The 21909-nt window shown below is 38.4% G+C and overlaps 4 protein-coding genes across 6 annotated transcripts; 3 read left to right on the top strand and 1 right to left on the bottom strand.

Moving 5' to 3' along the window:
* Nucleotides 1–878: 878 nt before the first annotated feature.
* ccsapb (centriole, cilia and spindle-associated protein b) lies at nucleotides 879–4895 on the top strand. 2 transcript variants are annotated; one of them, XM_086071485.1, is made up of 5 exons: nucleotides 879–957; nucleotides 1689–2015; nucleotides 2097–2198; nucleotides 2407–2630; nucleotides 3000–4895. In XM_086071485.1, the coding sequence occupies exons 2-5, from the start codon at nucleotides 1697–1699 to the stop codon at nucleotides 3180–3182; spliced, it is 828 nt and encodes a 275-aa protein (XP_085927611.1). In that variant the 5' UTR covers nucleotides 879–957; nucleotides 1689–1696; the 3' UTR covers nucleotides 3183–4895. The 2 variants fall into 2 exon arrangements, with proteins under 2 accessions (XP_085927611.1, XP_085927612.1); XM_086071486.1 differs by having other exon boundaries at nucleotides 889–957; nucleotides 1668–2015.
* A 54-nt stretch (nucleotides 4896–4949) lies between these two features.
* Nucleotides 4950–9860, bottom strand: rab4a (RAB4a, member RAS oncogene family). 2 transcript variants are annotated; one of them, XM_086071488.1, is made up of 8 exons: nucleotides 9712–9860; nucleotides 8961–9041; nucleotides 8701–8815; nucleotides 8388–8450; nucleotides 8145–8299; nucleotides 7960–8055; nucleotides 6899–7025; nucleotides 4950–6134 (listed from the first exon to the last, which is right to left on the bottom strand). In XM_086071488.1, exons 1-7 carry the CDS (start codon nucleotides 9725–9727, stop codon nucleotides 6910–6912), a joined length of 642 nt encoding a protein of 213 aa, XP_085927614.1. In that variant the 5' UTR covers nucleotides 9728–9860; the 3' UTR covers nucleotides 4950–6134; nucleotides 6899–6909. The 2 variants fall into 2 exon arrangements, with proteins under 2 accessions (XP_085927614.1, XP_085927613.1); XM_086071487.1 differs by lacking the exon at nucleotides 9712–9860 and adding an exon at nucleotides 9499–9704.
* Nucleotides 9861–10558: 698 nt separating this feature from the next.
* phf10 (PHD finger protein 10) lies at nucleotides 10559–19148 on the top strand. Its single transcript, XM_086072079.1, has 12 exons — nucleotides 10559–10732; nucleotides 11388–11497; nucleotides 11593–11723; nucleotides 11849–11932; nucleotides 12024–12148; nucleotides 12229–12378; nucleotides 12578–12687; nucleotides 13082–13220; nucleotides 13404–13541; nucleotides 16518–16626; nucleotides 18150–18338; nucleotides 18431–19148. The coding sequence occupies exons 1-12, from the start codon at nucleotides 10661–10663 to the stop codon at nucleotides 18526–18528; spliced, it is 1455 nt and encodes a 484-aa protein (XP_085928205.1). The 5' UTR covers nucleotides 10559–10660; the 3' UTR covers nucleotides 18529–19148.
* A 612-nt stretch (nucleotides 19149–19760) lies between these two features.
* On the top strand, nucleotides 19761–21759 carry psmb1 (proteasome 20S subunit beta 1). The gene is made up of 6 exons (XM_086070741.1): nucleotides 19761–19943; nucleotides 20230–20337; nucleotides 20447–20528; nucleotides 20631–20760; nucleotides 20878–20984; nucleotides 21220–21759. The coding sequence occupies exons 1-6, from the start codon at nucleotides 19843–19845 to the stop codon at nucleotides 21403–21405; spliced, it is 714 nt and encodes a 237-aa protein (XP_085926867.1). The 5' UTR covers nucleotides 19761–19842; the 3' UTR covers nucleotides 21406–21759.
* Nucleotides 21760–21909: the final 150 nt, after the last annotated feature.

Below are 21909 nucleotides of genomic sequence, written 5' to 3' on the forward strand. Positions count from 1 at the left end.
CCGAAAGGCCACAGTGGGGGGCACCCTCCAACCATCTATACCTTATAAAGCACACAACCTTTGCTACAGGTTGGAGTATATGGACTTGAGTGTATGGGGGGGGGGGGGTTCATCTGTGACACCCAATTCTAAATAATTTAGAAATGATTCTCAGAATCCCAATAATCTTGATTATCATCAGGAATTCCCAATCACTGTGCCTCAGTATACATGAATGGGAAATTTCACTTACAGTGATTGGTCTGAAAATGTGTTACTTACTACAAATAATGCGTCTTTGCTCATTTATCTATGCCAGCGATGTATCAGTGATCAGAGGAATAATTAAATACTCCTACACTATGACAAAAGGTACAATTAACCTGTACATCCACATGTTATACAACAGAAAAGTATAATTTAGTTCAACTAACAGGCCCAGATTTAACACAAAGTAAATTTGTGAGTGAGACAAGGTCATTCATTATTTGAGTATATAGTGGTGCCTTGAGATACGAGTGACTCGAACGACAGCCTTTTCAAGATACAAGCAGTCATTCAGACACTTTTTGCGTTGACTTGCGAGTGGGGAAAAAAGGCTTCAGGCTGTAAAAATAAATCTATACAAGGATATTTAATACACTATTTAGAGACAATAAAATTGTAGTCAGTCAGTAGGTAACAGTTCTAATTTTGCATTAGATTTAATTGCTACACGAACAGCGAAGGAAAGTGTTGCATGTAACCAGTAACCACTGCACTTATACTACTTTATTTATACCTCGTCCACTACAAATCATTATCACTGCTCTGGCCGCATGCATCCCTGACAGTGACACCTCGGGCACCTGTTGCTGTATGTGTTTGGCTTTTTAAAGAGACGTCTCCGACTGGGCGGTGCTAAAGAGGAGCATTACAAACAGGCGGCTCCGACATGAACGCCATCTGTCCCCTGCTTGCGTGAAACCCGAGCCTAGTGTAAGTATAACAGTGCACCGATTTAGAGTCTTAGCCAGCCGGATATTCGACTGTAATATTTTCTGGTGCTACCAGAAACAATATACGGTCTTAACGAGATTATCTGCACTGAGGTGTCTATAAATAGCGCGGATATCCAATTTTAGTCGATTTGCGGAGCCACGGTTTTAAAATTGCGCACTTTATATCTAGTTCTTACCGTTTTGCATTAATAACTGCGTCAGTTGTCCTTTGTTTGTTTACCGGGAATCAGAATTGTTTTAATTTGACAGACTGTGTTTTTTAATGTACTGTACTGTATTAGGGGGCGTGCTGTGCTGTCATTTTTTGACAGCCATTTAAATTTCTGCTGGGGAGGTGGCGTGTACGTCATTCTTTCGCGACGCGTCGGCTCAAATATGATTCGGTCGTTTTCTTCATTTACAATAATAATAATATTTTACAACATCTTATATAAATGCAAAATGTGATTTTTCTGTTATTTCTTTTTTTAAGGCGTAGACATTTGTGTGTTTTTTACGTAACAGCATAAATCCGGTTGAAGTCGGAAGTGGGCGTGGTCGGGAGCTCGGGCTTCTTCGCCATTGGTTGAAAGCTTCCCCAAGTTTTGGTTTAAATAAATAACAGCGAAGCGCAGATCAACGATAAATAAGAGCTCTACTTTACATTTTATACAACAACGATGTTTTTCAGTCTCATATAATTTATAGATCGACTGTCTATTGGTTAAGGGAAGAAGATGGTCACCAAAAGGCTCCGCTCGGAGTACATGAAGAAATTTAAAGACCCCAAATGGGAGACTTACTCGAAATGTTATGAGGAGTTGCTGAGGTACAGGCTGGGTCGCAGACTTCTTGAGCAATCGCACAACCCCTGGTTCTGGAGTGGATCCGACAGCGACTCGGATTCCGCTGCAGGAAATTCACCTCAGGCGGACAGGAGCCGTCGGGCCCCGTGTTGTGAGAAATGTGATGAGCCTGCAGGGGCCCAGCTGGAGGAGTGCCAGGGGGCCAAGTCTGACTTACCAAGACTTCCCGTTCTGGAGAAGGAGGAACATGGTAATATTTGAGTTAAAATCTCCCAAATGGAATATATTGATGCTGTTTCTATATTATCAAGCGTTTTTTCTTTCCTGTTAGCTTCCCATCCTCAAGTAGTCAGAGAGTCACGTGCACCAGAGGAGAGCGGAGAACAGAGTGACAGTAAACACAAAAGTGCTGCTCAGAGGGAACCACAAACAGGTATTTAAAGAAACTATATAGTCATTTATGACCTGCACAAGATGATGAGATACAGAAGATTTAAAAAAAAAATCTCCTAGATTGACTGACAGAGAGGTATTTGAAAGTGTACATTAGAACAGGAAGTCACTATTATATATATTATATACTATATAGAAATACTATTAAAAGCTCTTCATGTGATTCTGTGCTGCTTCTGTATGTTGAGTGTCTCATCCAGAAAAAGAACCTGCAGCTCCACACGCACCGCAGACAAAGCCACCGAGGCGTTCCAGGTTTACAAGCGTCCAGCGGGCCAAAAAAGCAGCACCGGCACGGCCTCCGAACGAGGACAGCAAACATCCTTTTGCTTTGTATGCTTCTGGTGAAAAGGACGCCGAAATTGCCGGCAGAAAGACTCACAACGTCCGACCTGCTGCTTCGACCAATGAGGTCATTCATTTTCCTTCTCTCTTTTTTTTTTTGTGTGGACATTCTTGATAATCCAGGTTAAGGTACATTTACTAGTATGTTCTTTGTCCTCACTAGTCGGACAATTTTGGCATATGAGATAATTACGTGTTACTAGTCAGGCAAAACTGAGCACTAGTCGACTGTATGCTACTAGTACTACTATGGAGCACTAGATGTTAACTTGTAATAACGATAATAAGCAATTTGATCTCACTCATAAAATACTAGTAATGTACTAGTGGGCCCTCATTGTTCTACTAGTGCCCGGAATTGTCATAATAGTTAAGACAAAGAGCGCACTAGTACATGGAGGAGCTTAAAGTAAAAACTGTTTTGTGTTGCTCGTAGATCCATGCATCCGCTCTGAGGGCAAAGTCCAGACGGGAAGTAGAGCGACAGGTCCAGACCCGACGATGTGAGCGGCGCAGAGCCAAGTCGGCTGATTTGGACAAAGCCAGAATAAGGGTTCAGCCTGAGTTTGACCCTTGGCTCACTGAGTACATGCGCTGCTTCTCTGCTCGCTCTCGATGAAACACAACACACTTGACAATACTAAGCTATTTGATGTTCTTGCCAAACAGGTTCATTGACTAGTGGGTTATCATTGAAAGTCATTTACGGTCATTCTAATGGCTTCGATGTCGAGTCAGATTATTTAGGAATTTTAAAGCCATATTTGGATCTACTCCCTTTAAAAATTAACACTCTGTATAAGTGCGGGTCTTAATTATTTACTAGTAATTCTACAAGGGGCAGCACGTTGCGCTAGTGGTCATCACGTCTGCCTCACAGTTTTGAAATACAGGGTCCTAATCTGGGTTTTAGGCTTCTTGTGTTGTTTTTTGCATGTTCTCCCCAAGCTTGAATGGGTTTTCTCCCACTTTCCTAAAACATGCTTATTAGGTTAATGGAAGACTGGGATAGGCTCCAGCTTACCTGCCAGCCTCGTGAAGACAACACTTGATTGTGACCAAAAAACAAACAAAACACGAGGAGCCACTTTTTGATGTTTTTGTCATTAGATTGTGATCGCCACAAAGAATGTGCGTTCCTTATTGAATACGCAATAAGAATAAGACCATCAGTTTGTTTTTGCGTGTTGGACATGAAAAGGTTGACATATTCCTGTTGTAAATAAGTTTCAACCACTAAGTTTGAATTGATTTTTCATAATTGTCATTTAACTCATTCACTCTATAGACGTCAAAAATTAATTTGAACTATTTCTATTAGTTTAACATTTTCCCCCACTTTTGTTAACAATAATATGAAAACCTAGATTTGTTTTTATTGTATTAGAACAGATCTAAAATCTGTGATTAATCGTGAGTTAACTAGTAAAGTCATGCGATTAATTACGATAAAAAAATGTAATCGCCTGACGCCCCTAATTTTTAATTTAAAAAAAAGATTACAAATAAAATATTGAAAAAGAAAAAGGAAAGATTATTAAAAATGTGGGGTATCAGGCAATTAAAATTTGTAATCGTAATTAATCGCATGACTTCACTAATTAACTCACGATTAATCACAGATTTTATATCTGTTCTAAATGTACCCCCAAAAAAATCTAGGTTTTCATACTCTTGTTAACAAAAATGAAAAAATATGTTAAACTAATAAGAAATAGTTCAAATGAATTTTGACGTCTATAGCTGTCAATGGCAGTGAGTGAGTTAACATGGCCAAAGTTGAAACAAATGAAACAATGGATGTTAAGCCAAATGAACTCTAATTGAAAGACACTTGGAGGGCCAATCAGCTCTGTGCCATAAAATGACATTTTGTTTATATTGATGTAAGTTTTGGCTAAAAACTTTTTTTTAGTTCAGTATTCGGGAGTCCGGTTTTATTGTACTGTACATGTTTACCATAACTGAAACTCCAGTATGATTTTGTAAATATAACTTGGAACAAAAATGTGAAATGTGCAATATTAAGACACTGGCAAGAGTGTAAAGTTTGACAATCTCTGAACTGAATGTGAATGTTTGTCACTCTTTTGCTTACCTGCTTGTTGATTTACGTTCTTTTCTCCATCAAGCAGATTTTGATTTGACAGTGAGGAATGTTCACTGATATTTGAATATATTTTGGTTTGGTTTGTTTCAATGCACATGTTAAATGTTTTTGTTCTTTTGTCCTCTCATCTTAACATTAATACAATTTTCTCATAAAAAAAAACAATGTTACAACAATGTCATGCTTACCTTTCAATCTTTTAATAAATGCTGGTTCCACCAATTTTTGTTGTTTTTGTATCCACCAAGTTATATATCTTAAGAGAAAAGCGAATCATGGATTTGCACTTTTTATTTTAAAGACATCTGCTTTTATCATACACAATAAATTAAAAATTCATCATATTCACAATGAGAGAAAGGCGACATTGATGAATTGAATTGATGACACAAATGCAAGACAACCTGATATCAAGCAGACAACGTCACCATCAGATTGATTAAACTTTGGTGCGCTTTAAAGTTTCCATAATGGGGACAATGTAAAATAAAAATACACAACGCTAATTAAATACAGAATTTATATCAAAACACATATAAGAGGCCATGGCTAATTCTTCAAATGAAATCATAATTCGAAGGGAGTCAAAATAAAAACAGCTTAAGCCTCTCAGGCAGTTTTACATTTGCAAACAATTGATGAAAAAATACATTTGATTGTTGTTGTGTGTGTTTTTTTTAACAGCAGTTCAAGTCAAGAGTCATGTGAACAAGCAACACAAAAAGTGAGGGACATCTACATCGAAATCCTTTAGATGAAACATGCTACAGTTTCAGATATGTTGCTTCTGCTGAAAGATAATAATTGTGAGATGTATTTCATTTACACATCAGATAAGCTGTATGATAGAAGGTTAAAAATCTTTCTTACATTCGTTTTTTTATTGATCATTATTATTATTATAATTATTATTACAAATATTCTTAATTTTTAATTGAGTGCATCTACAACCGGTGCCATCCATTTACAAACTATACAATCGGCAGTCCATCATACTGCTTGTATACACTGTAGCTGAATATGATGATAATAATAAATGGGGAGAGTGAGGGAAGCGCACGCAGATATCTAATTCAATAACATGTCTTCATAATGAAATTGTCTTGATATTTTGAGAAAACATGCGTCAAGCTCTATATACAGTTTCATTGTACAGTGTAGAAGACGCTTCCACAAAGGGAGGTGGCAGGTGTACCTGTCAGTGGGAAGTGGAGTGAGTTGAACACAAGCAAGAGAGGGAGCCATGGTAATGTTACAAATACAGGTGAGCTGGCAGTTAGGAGTACGTACACGGGTGCCAGTCGTTCTACTTCCAGGGCAAAAAAAGCGCAGAAGAGGGTCGCTGCAAAGCGGATGCGGTGCGGTGACCAAGGAGCTCTGTCAATGGGAGTGGCTAGCTGGGAAGGCTTCTCGGGTTCCTGGCTGGTGCAGGCATGGCCATTGGGGTCTTCAATATCCACTCTGAAACATACATTTCAAAATTTGCTCATTTGATGCTACGTTCTACCCTGAACTGCGTATCCTTCACTCCCATATACATTATTTGATTTTGTAAAAAAATAATAATAATTGTACGTAAAAATGTCATTGGAAAGGAAACTTTACACTCGGGGTGGGAATCTTTGAATGTCTCACGATTCGAGTCCGATTTTTGGGTGTGCGATTCCATTCAGAATCGATTTTCGATTGAGAGCGATTTTTGATTCAAAATGATTTGATTGACAATGATTTTTGATTCAATTTATAGATGTTCAAGGAATCGTAATGATCTACTCCAGTCTGACTCGCTTATGCTAACTAGAGCGGCACTTTTATCACTCAAAAGAACGGCTCCACGCTGCAAAAAAACTGCTTTTATTGGAATAACTTGATCGTGACTTTTTCCTTCTACTCTCTAACTTAACAGTGTATCAGACCGCGTGGAACCACACTGCCCCTAAGTGGCCAAATCGGGTACAACATGAACAGCGCTCCCCAATAAAGGCATACACAAACAAAGGGAAGACAGTATAAAATCATTTAAATAAAATCGATTTTGGGACATTTAAAATTGATTCTGAATCGTACTAAATGAGAATGGCGAATCTTATGATTCTTATCGATTTTTTGGCACACCCCTACTTCACACCTTTGAATAACGGACCAACCAGAAACCATTTCCGTATACATGGTTTATCAAGTTTTAAGGATTTGAACTGTACAAGCTTGCAATACAAGAAGCGTACCTGTGAGCCTACTAGCAGCCACACTCCTGGGTGCCCTGCGGCTGAGCGCGACGGGGGGAACGGAGCTGGCGCAGTGCAGCGTCCCCGTACTGGATGCCAGATCCCATCCTCTCTGGATCTAACTCCCCTGAGGGGAAAAAAAAAGTGAGATGAAAAGAGAGTAAATTAATGGGTCTTCCTGCTCCTCAGAACAAGAACTCACAATAGCGCTCCTCAACGTTCAAGGTTCCACTGTACAGGTAAGGCGTATTTTTTCAGGGGTTATCATTAGCTAATTTAGCTAGCTTTTTTCTTCTAAGTACGAGCATTATGAAAGTTAAAAACGAGGCAAACTATCTTTTGTGCATAGAAGTCCCCCCCACCCCCATTATGGCAAGTTAGCAAAACGATTAATGTACTGTATACTACAGTGACACATGTTGATGGTTCGGCATTTCCTATCCTTGGTAATTTGCTAAAAATCTCATCTATTTGTTTTTGTGCTAGGCCAAAGCAACACAATTATTACTTTGGCGCTACCTGGTGGATAGAATTTTGGTGTTAATACTGTTTATGTAAGGTGCAAGTGTGCACATTTATTTGGCCATAGTTCTGTTTCAGTTTGTGCTAGCATGTTATTGAGGCTAATATGCTAGCTAATACAATTTGATGAGCTTCATAAGAGGTGGTTTGTTTGTGTTGAATACTTTACTGAATACAATTGTTTATGTAACGTGGGTTTACGGTTGTGTACATGGCAGATGCATGGAACTGGTACATTAGATTTATTTTTATTTATTTTTAAAGTTCTTTGTTGCCGTCTTGTGAAATCTATACATTATTACAAACCCCTTTTTGGGGGATGGACGTCATTTATTTGCTTACTTCCACTATTCATGGTAGGAGTTGGTCCCTTTTCCCTTCACTGTATATAAGTGACAGTAAAAAAAGATATATATATTTAACTTTCTTCATTTGTATTTAAGTAGATTGAAGTAAATGAATTATACTGAAGGGGTCATAGGAGGGTCATTGGAGTAACGTCAGTATTTGCGCTTGTGAATGACAACGAGAGCTCCTACCTGATTCAATTTTGTTGAGAATTTTCCGAGCACACTGCACAAAAGCTTCTTCCACGTTTTCTCCTGTCAGAGCACTTGTCTCCAGGAACATCAGCTCTGAAACACACAAAATGTTTTTTTGTGAATGTACTGAATACAATACGAACACACATACGATCGAGTCATTTCTGTCCACATCAATATACCGTTCTCCTGAGCAAAACGTGACGCCTCCAGGAAGGTCACCTCTCTATCAGCATCCAAATCCTTCTTGTTTCCACAGAGGATGATGACAATGTTCTGACTGGCCAGCATTCGGGCATCACTCAGCCACGTGGTGAGAGCGTTGTAGGTCTCACGACTGCAGTGGGGTTGCGGCAAATGAACTCAAGACAGCGGTCTCACAATGGTTTGTGATGTCTTGGAATAAGATTGATAAGATTAATCACCTGGTGATGTCATAGACCAGCAGGGCCCCGGCTGCTCCTCTGTAGTAACTTCTGGTCACTGACCTGCAACACACAGTGAACATTTGGAATATAGTCCCATCCCAATTCAGTGTCATTCAAATAAATGACAATTCAATTAATATATATTGTTGTCATGAGTTGTTTCTACTGCAAATTTATTATAGGTTTTTCAAATCCTTATTGTGTTCGACCCAAAAAGGGTTGAGGATAAATTGACTGTGTCTGTCTCGTCAGTCGAGATGAGAGCACTGTATACTGTAGGTTAGTAACTAAATTATGGAAAATGCCCTACCTGAACCTTTCTTGTCCAGCTGTGTCCCAAATCTGCAGTTTGACAATTTTGTTGACCACACTGATGATTTTGGAGCCAAACTCCACTCCGATGGTGTGATTTGATTCATCCTTAACTGGGGCGTGGGGTGGGGGACATTAAAATATACTGTGACTGTTTACCAAACCAGTAAAATACACATGATACTGCATATTCATCTATGTATTCCTTTTTCAGTACTTTTTAAACAATATCGTAATAGCAAAATATGTCGGACTTACATCTCTTCTCTATAAACTGGTGCAGCAAACATGATTTGCCGGTTCCAGCATTCCCAATCACCAGGAATTTAAACAGGAAATCTGAAGAGACGGAAATAAACAAATCATTTACTCTGGTGTCCTTAAAATATAATGGTGAATTAAATATCCTTAATAGTATTAAAAAAATAATGGAAAAATGCTGCGCATGTGTTTGTGCTCAGAGCAGATATTTATCGACAAACAAACAACCATTCTCACACACGGGCAATTTAAGTTTGTAGTTAACCCCACTAGCATGTTTTTGGAATGTTGGAACAAGCCACATAAGCATACATGCAAATTCCAAACAAGCCTGAGCCGAGACTCGAACCCAGAACCTCAGAACTGTGAGGCAGATGCGCTATTGAAACCAGCATTACATCTGGACAAAATCAAGTGTTAGATACAGTAGTTTAAACTCAATAATAACCCAGTAAGAGCAGAGGAAGTTAACATCCAAAAGATTAAAAAAGGGCAGATCGTCATGATGAAATTTTCAAACAAATCAGATACATACTTGAAATCTTCAGATTTAAGTGCATTGCACTGTACGGGCGTCTTATGTGACCTCTGTTGTCAAATGGCCAGCATCCTTTTGCCAGCGGCTAGCTTAGCATGCCAGCTAATTATTTACGATGAGAAAAAGCCCCCTCGACACACCTGCCCACTTTCCCATCTGAGACTACATGACGGCGTCGACTGTGGCTACTCGACAAAACCGACATCTTACCGTAAGACTCCGACATCGCCAGATTGGCGTGTTGTAACAGTAATATTGATTCTAGTAAGGATAGAGGTTGACAGATGGAGAGCTAAGCTAAGTGAAGAAAAATAGTCCTGTTGATGATGTCCGCAAATCGCAACTGAGTTTATGCTTCGACTTCCTGTCCGTTTTTTGTTGTTTCAAAATAAAAGGATATTCTTGTTGCATTCATTTATCTTTTTTGGGGTAAATTAAAATACATTTAGTAATTATATTTAATAACAATAATTTATTATTTACGTATGATAATAATAATAATAATAATATACATTTTCTTATTAAATGTAATTTATTTATCAATTGTTTAGATGAGTTATTGTAGATTGTGAAGAAAAAAGTTTTGTAAAATCAACAATTTATATATTTATTGTTATTATTAAAGGACCATACAATTGCTTATAATCAAATCAATTAAAAATTACATTAATGATGATAATTAATAAATATTTAAAGAAACAATTGTACATATTTAATAAAAAAAATACATTAATGATGAGAATCAATAAATATAAAAAGAAAATGTTTTACATATTTTACCTGCAATTTATTTGCTTTTTCGGGGGCGATGTTTAATTGTATTTTTATTTCCGTTTTTAAATTAATAATTGATCAATTTATTATAATTAAAATATATAATTAAATAATACAATTAAAAACACGGACAATGTAATCTATTCTTAGTTCATTATAAAATTTGATACATTTTCACAACAAAACATTTGCACAAAATCTCTATGAACTGTTTCTTTTTAAACTTTTCTCATTTCCTCACAGTTTTTTTCCTCCAGGTCATGAGGTGGCAGTATAGCGCGCTTCACATTCACGAACAGCCAGAAACCCGTACAGAACGAAGACAAAAAGCGGCTAATTTTGCTAGCTTCAAGCTAGCCCAGCAGCAAGCGCTAATTAATAAAACATGGCTACTGTGCTCACCCCGAGACCACCGTGCGACAGCAACCCTGCTACGCCAGGAGCACAGTCCCTAAAGGTAGTGGCGGTTCTGGTCAGAAAAGGCCAATTGCGAAAATAATTGTTTCGGGAGCTCTGCGTCTTTCTATGTTAAGCTAACTGCTAATTAGCACACCAATGGCTGCCATTGTAGACGAATATCATCTGCTAGTTGTTTTCATTTCAACGTGACATATGTTGGCGAATGTCCATCATTTCAATTTAATGGACAACAGTATGTCCGTTTTGACCTATTTTCCTCTCTCTCTCTCTCTCTCTCTCTCTCTCTCTCTCTCTCTCTCTCTCAACATTAGGTGATTAGACTGTTATCTCACCTTTTCTCACAACAAACTGTGATCTTTCTGTCATTGTTGTACATTGATACATACCTGTAACAATATAGTTGTTGTTATTAGTTACTGAAGTTAGTTGTGCAAGGCTTGGGATGCCCTGACTTATTTAGCAGCCTGTTCTACTTAAAGCCAAAAGGAAGTCAAGTAATACTCCTTCCATTATTACATTTAAAACTATAATTATTACATCATACTGTAATACTGACATATGAATCGTTTGTAAGAAAATACTTGGTGAATTTGTTTCCACGGGCAATTCGATTATTTCGTATGGTACAGTTGGTTGGGAATAACTGCTAAAGACCATGCATCAATAATTTGCCTTGAAATTGTCTTCTTTAGGAGGACATAACAGAAGAGGAGTCCAATGATGGCAGTCAGCCCCCTAAAAGGCGAAGAATGGGTTCAGGGGATAGTTCACGAAGCTGCGATACCTCCAGTCAGGATCTTGGGTGGGTTTGCTTGTAATCCTTGCAAAATTGTCTACCATGTCTAAATATGGGTAGATTAAAAAAAAAATGCTGCTTTTCCCACTCACCTACTCCAGGCCAACATATTTCCCAGCGGAGAACCTAACAGAGTACAAGTGGCCAGCAGACGACACGGGAGAGTATTACATGTTGCAAGAGCAGGTCAGCGAGTATCTGGGAGTCACGTCCTTCAAAAGGAAATATCCTGGTATGAGCTGGAGTCTGTTTAAGCATTGAAAAAAAAAAATTCTCGTGGGTAGAAGAAAAATGTTTGACAAGCTTTTCAAAGCAAAGTACAGCTTTGTCATCTTTTGTATTCCAACTTCCCTCTAGATATGGAAAGGAGGGACCTATCGCACAAAGAGAAGCTCTACCTCCGTGAACAGAATGTGATCACTGAGACACAGTGCACTCTGGGTAGAAAGCATCACCCTTTAATTTGACTTGAGGATTTGTGTCAATGAATGACTGTGAGGCTGACTGTGAGTGTGTTATTGTTTGTTCCCAGGTCTAACAGCTCTGCGGAGCGACGAAGTGATAGACCTGATGATAAAAGAGTATCCCTCCAAGCATTCGGAGTACTCGGTCATACTTCAGGAGCGAGAGCGACAGAGGATAGCTAAAGAGTACTCTGTAAGCACATAAATCCAAATGAAAATTTCATGTCTCGCCGCCACTCGTTTTACTGCCACGCGTCTACTGTCGCGTTACAGCAAATGCAGCAGCAGAACCCTCAGAAGGTGGAAGCCAGCAAGGTTCCAGAGTACATTAAGAAGGCTGCCAAAAAGGCGGCCGAGTTTAACAGTAATTTCAACAGGGAGCGAATGGAAGAGAGGAGGGCCTATTTTGACCTCCAGACGCATGTAAGTCTACGCGTTCCAATTTAGCATTAGCGCAGTTCATGATGACACACGATGGTTTGAGATCAGTTGTCACGCTTGAAAATATTGCTAATTGCTTAGTATCATTTCCCCTTTTTTTGTTTGCTTATTTCTTCATTTGTAATAGTTCATGGTTTCCATGTTTTCCTAATGAGTCTTGACTTTATTTTCTTCCTCCCAGGTTATCCAAGTGCCACAGGGCAGGTTCAAGGTGCTCGCTCCAGAATTGACCCAGACGGGGCCCTACCCGGTTGCTTTAATACCAGGGCAGTTTCAAGACTACTACAAAAGGTACTTCCATTGAAACAAGAGTAAACCTCAACAAACTCTGTGTGGCAATGTTAATTTTGCTACAGCCTGTACAATTTGGAGTTTTTTTTCCCTTCCTTACAGTAGTCACATAACAGCATAATCTTATTATACTTACAAATTTAAGATGGCGACAGATTGAACTGGGGATGGCATAGTGGACCTCATTAATCGTGGGCCGGGTTGGCCCATGATTAGCAGAAATCCGTGTATAACTGACGCAGAGCAGTTATTTATTATGATTATTTTTGTAAACGCAGACGAATTCTTCTAAAAATGCTAATATGTTTGGTAATATGTGGCTAATGTGTGGGTTTGCTCGTTGAGTAAAATATATTTTCTGACTCCCACACCCCCGCTGTATTGTGCCTAACAGGTACTCGCCCAATGAGCTGCGATACCTGCCTTTGAACACAGCTCTGTTTGAGCCTCCGCTGGATCCAGATCTGCCTGCGCTGGACTCTGAGCCTGACTCGGATGACGCAGAGGATGACAAGAAGAACAAGAACTCTTCTGTAAGTTAGGTTAGACAAGTTAGGTTAGACACAAGCAAATCTAGTTGGTGGTGGATGGGCGTGAAGGAAGTGGGCATTGTAAACTACGTCTTGGGCAATTAGTCAAATTATTGATTAAATTGAGTTTTTTTTTTTTTTTTGACAGGACAAGTTAAAAAAAAAAAATTACATTTGTCTCTGCAGGACAGTTCTTCGGGCAACACATCAGAGGGCGAAAGTCAGGAGGGAGGAGGCCACAAGTCCAAGGCCAAAGACAGGTCGTCCACGCCGGGCAAAGATGGCAGCCACCGCCACACCCACAAAGCCACCCCCGGGTACAAGGTAGAGGACAAAACCACCTGAACTCTTCTCCAACAACAGCAGCAGCACTTTTCTACCCCTCCTCCTCCTTTTTCTACTACTTCGACCACCTCCTTACTCCATCCATCCCGACATCCCCTCCCTTTAGCTTTCCTCACTTTGTTCTCCAGCTTCTACATTTTGTCTCAGCTGGAACCAGCACACACATTTGCCCTCACATTCCCGCTGGGGCTCCTGTCTTCACTTTTTTTCTTTTTAGGATTACTGCATCGCTCTTTTTTTTTTTTTCTCCTTCAACCAGACTGCGAGCAATAAGAACAATAAGAAAGGAACAGTTGAGTTTGTTTTGCATTGCACTTTTTTGTTGTGGACAAAATATTTTTCCTTTTTGAATGTCATCAGTTAATCGCCTCACTTGTCTTAAAAAAAGAAAAGGAAAAAAAAAAGAATATATTTGCAAGACAAGTAAATTTATCTTTTGGCTCTACATTTTCATTTTTGAAAAAAATATATGGATACAGATAATACATTCATTTTGTGTTTGCTTTTAAAAAGTAGTCAATATCAAAAAAGTAGAGAGTACTTAAACATGTATACCTGAAGTGTGTAACACACCTAAATGTTTACTGTGTGCGTGTGTCGGTGTTAACGATATGCTGTGTATAAACATGTGGTGTACTGTTGGCCTGTGGGCAAATATCAGACAGCGCTGTATTACAACAACACAAGTGCATCAGTGAGGCGATGACATGCTGACCTTGTTCACACTGAGCTCAAATGCTGGAAACCAAAACATCGGCTTGCTTCTCTAAATCAGGGGCAGGGAACCTAACGTATGAAACCAACGACAGCATTTGATCTGGCACGCCATACAGTTACAAAAAATAAATTTAAATATATAAACGTCGAACCAACAATACAGTGGTGCTTTGAGATGCAAGTTTAATTCATTTTGGGGACAGTATAAGAGAGACAGACAAACATATATTGTTCACTGAGACGTCTCAGCTCATCGGTGCGGCACTCATATTTGTATTTCTATGCAGAGGATAAAGAATATATGGCATACTGTTATATTGTCTGTCTAAGGTGCTGCTGCACAGTTTATGTTCAATCCGTTGCTTAGAATATTAAAACACAGCAACATAGTGTTGGGGCGTTAATATTAAGCTAGCATACTAAAAGGCTAAGCTATGCAGTTGTATTAAATACGCAAACTGTAACTGTCTTTGTTTTATGTCCAGTTTCTGAGGCGGCAGAACAACTAGTGGAGTGGCACGGGCGCACTGCTCGGGGGGGGGACTTCCAGTATACAGCCATGCTTAAAAAATAAATACAACTCACTTTTTGATTGGTACCGGGGGGGTGTAGACTTACATGATAAAAGGCAAAAGGTCCTGGTCTTGCTCTTGCAAGTCAAATAAAAAAAAAATTGGTCGAACTATGACTCGTATTTAAAATGTAAAAAAACGAGTCACTCGTATCTCAAGTCACCACTGTATTTAATAATAAATATTTATCCGACCATTGCATCGTATTTTCTCCGTTACATATTTAGTATGGTTTTTTTTTTTTTTTAAAGGACTTCTTCTTTTTTAAGCAAAATGGCCCCAAATAGAAAAAAAAAAAGGTTCCCCACCCCTGGTCTTTAATATTACATACAGTGGATCCCCGCTATTTGCAGAGATTAGGGGGCAGGTCGGCCCGCGGGTAGCAAAAGTCTGCGTATAATTGATTGACGGTCATTAAAACTGCATTTTGAAAAAATATTTTTTAAACCACAAAAAAGCGAATATCTTTTGAAGAAGCGGAGAAGTACCACCACGAAGTTTATCCATGACTTTTTTCTTTTGAGGTGAATCCATGGCTGTCGAACCGCGAGCATTTCGGGATCCACTGTATTTCATAATTACTCCAAATAAAAACTTTTATTATAGTCTAATTAGTGAAAACCTTGCATTTGTGCTAAAAGCAAAGATTTGAATTAGTCTTTAATTTACAACTTAAACTATTTTGCGTCCAGTCTGGCTTTGCAGTGTGGACATGGTTTCTTTCCCTAGTGTGTTTCAATAAGACATTACAATATGTTAACGAGTCATGTTTTTGCACGTTTTTCTTAGTTGATGTGACATGCAGCTCAAATTGATCTGTGTCCATGTACTCTTTTTAAATGAGTGCAAAACGGACCGAGAGTAATGCTAAATATTTATTTATAAAGTCTTGAAAAAGTAATACTTTTGTAACTATAAAGTACGGTGCACCTCCCTCCGGGTTACGTATATAAACACACATTTATATAGTTATTATTCATCTAAAAATATTTCCAGATTTTGTATATCACATTGTGTGTTGCAGGCTGGTTAACACTACTTAACTCTGGTCGGGCTCCGGTCGACATTACATTTTATGCAATGTTTTTTGGCCAAGTGTTTTGAATAATGTGATATTTTCACAATGCAGCTAATCAATAAAAAGTTATGATACAAAGCTGATTTTAAATGCATTAAGTGGCTGTACTTGCATTCCAGGTGGGATTAACGGTTCTTTTCTCATTCCAGTGCTTTAAATCATCAAATTAAAATTAAAAAAAATGGTAGGTAGATAAAACTACGTAGTGGATTGAGCAGCATATTGGCGATATATTCCTGTTCTAAGAAATAAAATAAAAATCTCTCAACTATGATCATGTCTAACATGGGAAAGGTTGAGTTTGCAACAAAATGGAGGACTACCTAAAAACAGACATCAACGAGAAAATTGATCCGCAATTGGGTCAGTCGGACACCATTTTTCCGCTGTGCTCTTATTTTCTCCATTGGTATTTTGTACATTTGTTGTAGCAGCTTTTAGCTGTCGATGAGTGTTTTATATGTCCTTACATATATTATTGTCCTTTTCTGAACAATTGGCATTGGCCCAACTGGACTGTACTGTGTAGAGAACATGACGTAGCGATGCTGTGCTGACTGGTGTTTATAGCGTTGTTCTGCCTTGCAGCCTAAGGTCATTCCCAATGCTATATGTGGCATTTGCCAGAAGGGTAAGGAGGCCAACAAGAGAGGAAAACCCGAGGCACTCATTCACTGCTCCCAGTGCGATAACAGCGGTAAGTACGCGCACGTGCACAGCAAAAGACGCTCTCCTTTTACATATTTAATTTTTCTTTTGAGTTTTTAGTTTTTTAGGATCATGCAATTTTGATGTATTTGAAACGGGTTGTCGCCAGTTTGTCTGGTTTTTGAATTCATGCTTGTGTTGTAAATTAATTAGTGCTGTCACAGTTTTAAAGCATTAACTGGTTAATTAATCACCAACAAATATTGCATTCTTCATTAATTAACGCAGATTAACTCTTTCACTGCCATAAATTCATTTTAAAAAGAGATTATTAAAAATATGGGGCAAGAGGCGATTACGTTCTTTTATTGTAATGAATCGCATGACAAAAGTGGGGAAAAAATGTTAAACTAATAGAAATAGTTCAAATGAATATTTGACGTCAATGACAGTGAATGAATAAAAAAAAAGAAAAATATATATAAAAATTTTGGGGCATCAGGCGATTAAAGTTTTTAATCGTAATTAATCGCATGACTTCACTAGTTAACTCACGATAAATCACAAATTTCATATCTGTTCTAAATGTACAATAAAAAATTATAGGTTTTCATACTCTTGTTAACAAAAGTGGGGAAAAATGTTAAACTAATAGAAATAGAATATATTAGAATGCCTGAAAAAAAATATCACAGAAACTGTCCAGTGAGATGCATGTCTTACATTTCTCATCATTTGTAACTTATTTTTCATGCTGTTATTCATCTTTTAAAGTTCTTGTTTTGGAATGGGTCGATTAGCAGCCGGGCCGATATTTGGCATTTTGACTAATAATCGGCATCGGCCTTTTTACGAATCTGAAGGCCGATAAAGCTGACATCTCACTGAGTGGTGAATACTTGCGAATGTAGCGCATTTTGGGTTTTCATCAGGATTTGTCAGATGTCCACAGACAGTTTTTACTTGTTGCAAAGACATTTTGAACATGTTCAGACAATGTTTCACTTTCACTTTTGAAACCTTTACGAACCCTGACGAAAACCCCAAATTATACATTCGCATGCATTTGTTGCTAAGTGAGATACAGGGAACTTTTCTTTTATATATTTATTTAAATTCCCACTTTAGAAAAGAGTATGCTGACACTGGAACTCGCTTGCCTACACTTTTTATTTTTTTGGTTAAAATTAAGAAATTATGTTGAATTTTTGGAAAACTTTGTCTCCAGTAGAAAACTTTTAATAGCCTTTTACTTGCTTGTTTTTAATTTAACACATGGTGAAGCTCCCAGCCATTTTTTAAACAAAGCTCTTTATTATTTAGATTTAAAAGTAAAACTTTCAAAGTGTTTACAATCTGAAAAGAAACATGCTTAGTGGCATTTTAACAAAGTTAATAAAATGTCGATGCTAATATTTTTTTCTTTTACTGCAAATGAATATCGGCTTGAAACATCGATTATCGGCCTCCTTGACTACTAATAATCGGTACCGGCATCAGCCCTGGAAATAAACATATCAGTCCAACACCGTTCTTGTCTATTGAGAAATATGCTAATCTTGCTAAATGCAGGCCACCCTTCCTGCCTGGACATGAGCGGGGAGCTGGTGCGAGTGATCCAGACGTACCGCTGGCAGTGCATGGAGTGCAAGACGTGCACCGTGTGCCAGCAGCCCCACCATGAGGACGAGATGATGTTCTGCGACAAGTGTGACCGAGGCTTCCACACCTTCTGCGTCGGGATGGGTTCCATCCCCACAGGTCTTTGTCTCTCACTTTGCTATTTATTTGCTTCTTTTTTTTTTTTTTTTTTTATAGCTTAGCGTCATTGTTTGTTTTTCCTGATGTTTCAGGTCTTTGGCTGTGTGAGGTATGCAACAAAGATTTCAGCACGCCCAAGAAGAAAGGGGGGATGAAAACGCCGAAAAATGCCAAGTCAGCGCAGAAATGACTTCATTAAACACCATAGAAGACGACGTCTGATTTTATTCCACATTAGGATCTAGACCGGGGAAACTGAGAACTACTTCTTAGCGCAACAGAGAGAGCAAAGGTCACAACAAAATTTGTATCAACAACCGTAATTGTTGCATTCTTATAAATCTGTCAGTTTACATTTTCAAATGATCACTTGTACAACATTACGAGGAGTTCACAATGTCTTATCACTGGTGTTCTTCTATACAAACAAATGGTGCTTTTATTGATCTACAATTTAAAAACTAAAGGTCAGCTTCATCAATTTCAAAACATTTTATTTTGATGGGCAGTTTTATTTAAATGTGTCTTGAATTCTGTCATGGTGCTAATGGTCTTTTGAAATGTATTATCTGTAGTTTTTGTCCTGTGTATTTAAAAAAAACTGTCTTAGGTACAATTTTTTACTATATAACTCTTTTCCGATGCCTCTGACTGCACCAAGCCTGTCAATCAAAGCTACAATAAATCTGCTCGTATTTTTGCATTTGACTTAAAAATAAAATATTTTTCTACTTTTCTATTAAAAAAAAAAAGTACTGTAGTGGTAGTAAATGGTGATTTGTTGATGTCATACTCACTGAATGATGTGGTTTTTTTTTAAAATAAACTTTTATATAATGACTGTCAGTATGTCATTCTTTCTTCTTTTTTTTAAGAATGAGATGTGTAAAAGATGCAAATATCCTGGGTTCAGGATTGGTCATGTAGGAGTAAATGTTCCTATTCACTTGTGCAGTTTATTTTCTATAGCAATAGGCCTCATTAGCGTCATCTGAGCAGGAGCCTAGAGTGGGCGTCAGTCACATAGACAACCAACCAACCATTCACGTTAACATATATTAAGAATTAAAGTCTTGAACCTAACAAGTTTGGACAATGTAGGAGGAAGGACACAAATTTATTGTTCAGTATGCTGAGGGTTAATTAAAATTTTCATGTCATCACTCTTTTGGAGACGTTTATTATTTTGTGTGTGTGGGTAAGTTTTAGAATCATAACCTGTGTAGTCTGCTCGTAAATTTCCACCCTATTAGATAAGATAAGTAGATAAGTAAACTACATTTAAAAAAATCTACACGGAACGAAAGTAATTTTTTGGGTGTACTATACAGTAAACAGATAACTAAAATGTACCATGTCATGTTATCGTGCAACCGAAGAGGGCGCCCGTGTACTTCAACCAACTTGAATCTATCCCTCGAAGAAAAAGCTGCCATATTGCAGTGATACAGCGACTTTAGTGGGTTGCCAATAAAAGGATTGTTTTGTCTGTCTGCATTAAAACATGATTTCATTTCAAGATTTTAGAGACCCGGGCAAGATGAAGGACTATCATTACACGGGTCCAGTGGAGCACCGGTTCTCACCGTACACGTTCAACGGCGGGTAAGTTTACTTTTCACTTGCTCACTCGTTAGCCTGTTAGCTCACTTACATCCAAAGCGAATGACTGCTAACGTTTTGTCCTGGCGAGCAATTATTTATAATTGTGATACATGTATGTGACTAGTACTTTATTTTTGCTGAAGACACTACTGGGCCAGTATAGGTTTTGATATGGCAAACATTTTTTTACAACAATTGTTTCACTTTCGAAAGACCGTTTCTGCTGCATGATAGTACACGTACTTCTTTCCTACGTCATGAAGATCTGTAATACTTTTGTTTTCAGGACTGTACTAGCGCTGGCTGGGGAAGACTTCGCCGTCGTAGCTTCAGACACCAGGCTGAGTGAGGGCTACGCGATCCACAGCAGAGAGTCTCCAAAATGTTACAAATTGTAAGTTTCTCTTCTACTGTACTATAGATAAAGGACCACGAAACAATCTCTTTTAGCTATATTAACCATGTAATTAATTTTTTTTAAACTACCCCCGTGTTGCTTCTAGGACAGACACAACTGTAATTGGCTGCAGTGGTTTCCATGGTGACTGTCTGACACTGACGAAAATCATTAATGCTAGACTCAAGGTGGGAAAACTTATATTTTGGCTACATATTTGATATCTTGTAGAAAATGCACATTTAGTAGAACTCTAAAATTAAAGTGACGGACCTGCCTTTCCTCTTAAGATGTACAAACACTCAAACAACAAGACCATGACATGTGGAGCCATCGCTGCCATGTTGTCCACCATGTTGTACGGCAGGAGGTTCTTCCCCTACTACGTTTACAATATCATTGGCGGTCTTGATGACGAGGGTACGTGGGAGACTGACACGACTCGTTTGTTAATATAGCTGTACAGTGTTACACCTCCTCAAATGGAAAGTGTGCAAAATCTTGATACGCTGATAACGATTGTAATGTGCACATTAGGCAAGGGTGCCATCTACAGCTTTGACCCCGTGGGGTCTTACCAGAGGAACAGCTACATGGCCGGGGGATCAGCTAGTGCCATGCTGCAACCACTACTAGACAACCAGGTACACAACATGATTTTTACTGTCAAATGGGGCTGAAAGGATTAATCAAGATTAACCCGAAGAATTCGTGTACAAAAATGCATTTCTTTCATTGGTCAGTCAGCTGATAGCCAGCCACTAACCTGAGTTAACAACAGTTAAACGATTGGTTATAATAAATAATATTTGATAGCTGGCAGCATATTGTCATGGATAGCATTGCCGCGTTGTACTGACCCCCACGCCTTCTTCCCAGATCGGTTTCAAGAACATGGAAGGTGTAACACGCATTCCTCTGAGCCGTGAGAAGTCGGTCCAGCTGGTCAAAGATGTTTTCATCTCGGCCGCAGAAAGAGATGTTTACACCGGGGATGCCCTTCAGATCTGTGTCATCACTAAAGAGGGAATCACAGAGGAGACCATCACGCTGAGGAAAGACTAAAGAAGACATTTGTTTAGTTTTTTCTTTCTTCGTCTTCTTTCCTCCACTAGTGCTACTTTTCAGATTCACGCAGCTTGTTTTGGTTGCTTGATGGCAGATTGTATGAAACAGGAGTGTTAATCCAAACATTGAGGAACTTTTTTTTTTTCCAGGAAACCTATATTCCGTTTTTGATACCTGTAATTATGTTTGTTTCCCCCCCCCCAAGTTAATTTGTTTCCGGTTGTCACAACCAGGAGTCTTGATCAACACTCCTGTAATTACAAATCAGCCCGGAAAAGTTGCCATTATTAAATGCAGTGTACTCTGCTATTCTTTTTACATTCTTAATAAAGGTAAAGAATTGGGGGAAAATGCTTCTTGTTTTGTTGCAGAGTTACCCATAACTTCACTCACTCTAATGTTAAAAAAAAAAAAATTGATTCCAAGAGTACAACTGAATTGAACAATGCCAATTCCCATTAAAATTCCTTTTAGATGTTAAGAAATTGCACATTTTCAGAT

The sequence above is a fragment of the Leptonotus elevatus genome, chromosome 3 (genome assembly GCF_054856555.1).
Source record: "Leptonotus elevatus isolate MCC_2025b chromosome 3, RoL_Lele_1.0, whole genome shotgun sequence".
Taxonomy (NCBI): Eukaryota; Metazoa; Chordata; class Actinopteri; order Syngnathiformes; family Syngnathidae; genus Leptonotus; species Leptonotus elevatus.

What these genes read in the sequence shown, in the direction of transcription:
- ccsapb (XM_086071485.1), top strand. Translation starts at nt 1,697, where the DNA reads ATGGTCACCAAAAGGCTCCGCTCGGAGTACATGAAGAAATTTAAAGAC. An exon ending in TCTGGAGAAGGAGGAACATG is followed by an intron (nt 2,016 to 2,096) that starts GTAATATTTGAG and finishes CTTTCCTGTTAG; the next exon opens with CTTCCCATCCTCAAGTAGTC. An exon ending in CTGCTGCTTCGACCAATGAG is followed by an intron (nt 2,631 to 2,999) that starts GTCATTCATTTT and finishes TGTTGCTCGTAG; the next exon opens with ATCCATGCATCCGCTCTGAG.
- rab4a (XM_086071487.1), bottom strand. Translation starts at nt 9,523, where the DNA reads ATGCACTTAAATCTGAAGATTTCAA. An exon ending in CTTAAATCTGAAGATTTCAA is followed by an intron (nt 9,042 to 9,498) that starts GTATGTATCTGA and finishes CCGTCTCTTCAG; the next exon opens with ATTTCCTGTTTAAATTCCTG. An exon ending in ACGTTTTGCTCAGGAGAACG is followed by an intron (nt 8,056 to 8,144) that starts GTATATTGATGT and finishes TGTGTGTTTCAG; the next exon opens with AGCTGATGTTCCTGGAGACA.
- phf10 (XM_086072079.1), top strand. Translation starts at nt 10,661, where the DNA reads ATGGCTACTGTGCTCACCCCGAGACCACCGTGCGACAGCAACCCTGCT. An exon ending in CAGGAGCACAGTCCCTAAAG is followed by an intron (nt 10,733 to 11,387) that starts GTAGTGGCGGTT and finishes TGTCTTCTTTAG; the next exon opens with GAGGACATAACAGAAGAGGA. An exon ending in ACCTCCAGTCAGGATCTTGG is followed by an intron (nt 11,498 to 11,592) that starts GTGGGTTTGCTT and finishes CACCTACTCCAG; the next exon opens with GCCAACATATTTCCCAGCGG.
- psmb1 (XM_086070741.1), top strand. Translation starts at nt 19,843, where the DNA reads ATGATTTCATTTCAAGATTTTAGAGACCCGGGCAAGATGAAGGACTAT. An exon ending in CCGTACACGTTCAACGGCGG is followed by an intron (nt 19,944 to 20,229) that starts GTAAGTTTACTT and finishes TTTTGTTTTCAG; the next exon opens with GACTGTACTAGCGCTGGCTG. An exon ending in AACCACTACTAGACAACCAG is followed by an intron (nt 20,985 to 21,219) that starts GTACACAACATG and finishes CCTTCTTCCCAG; the next exon opens with ATCGGTTTCAAGAACATGGA.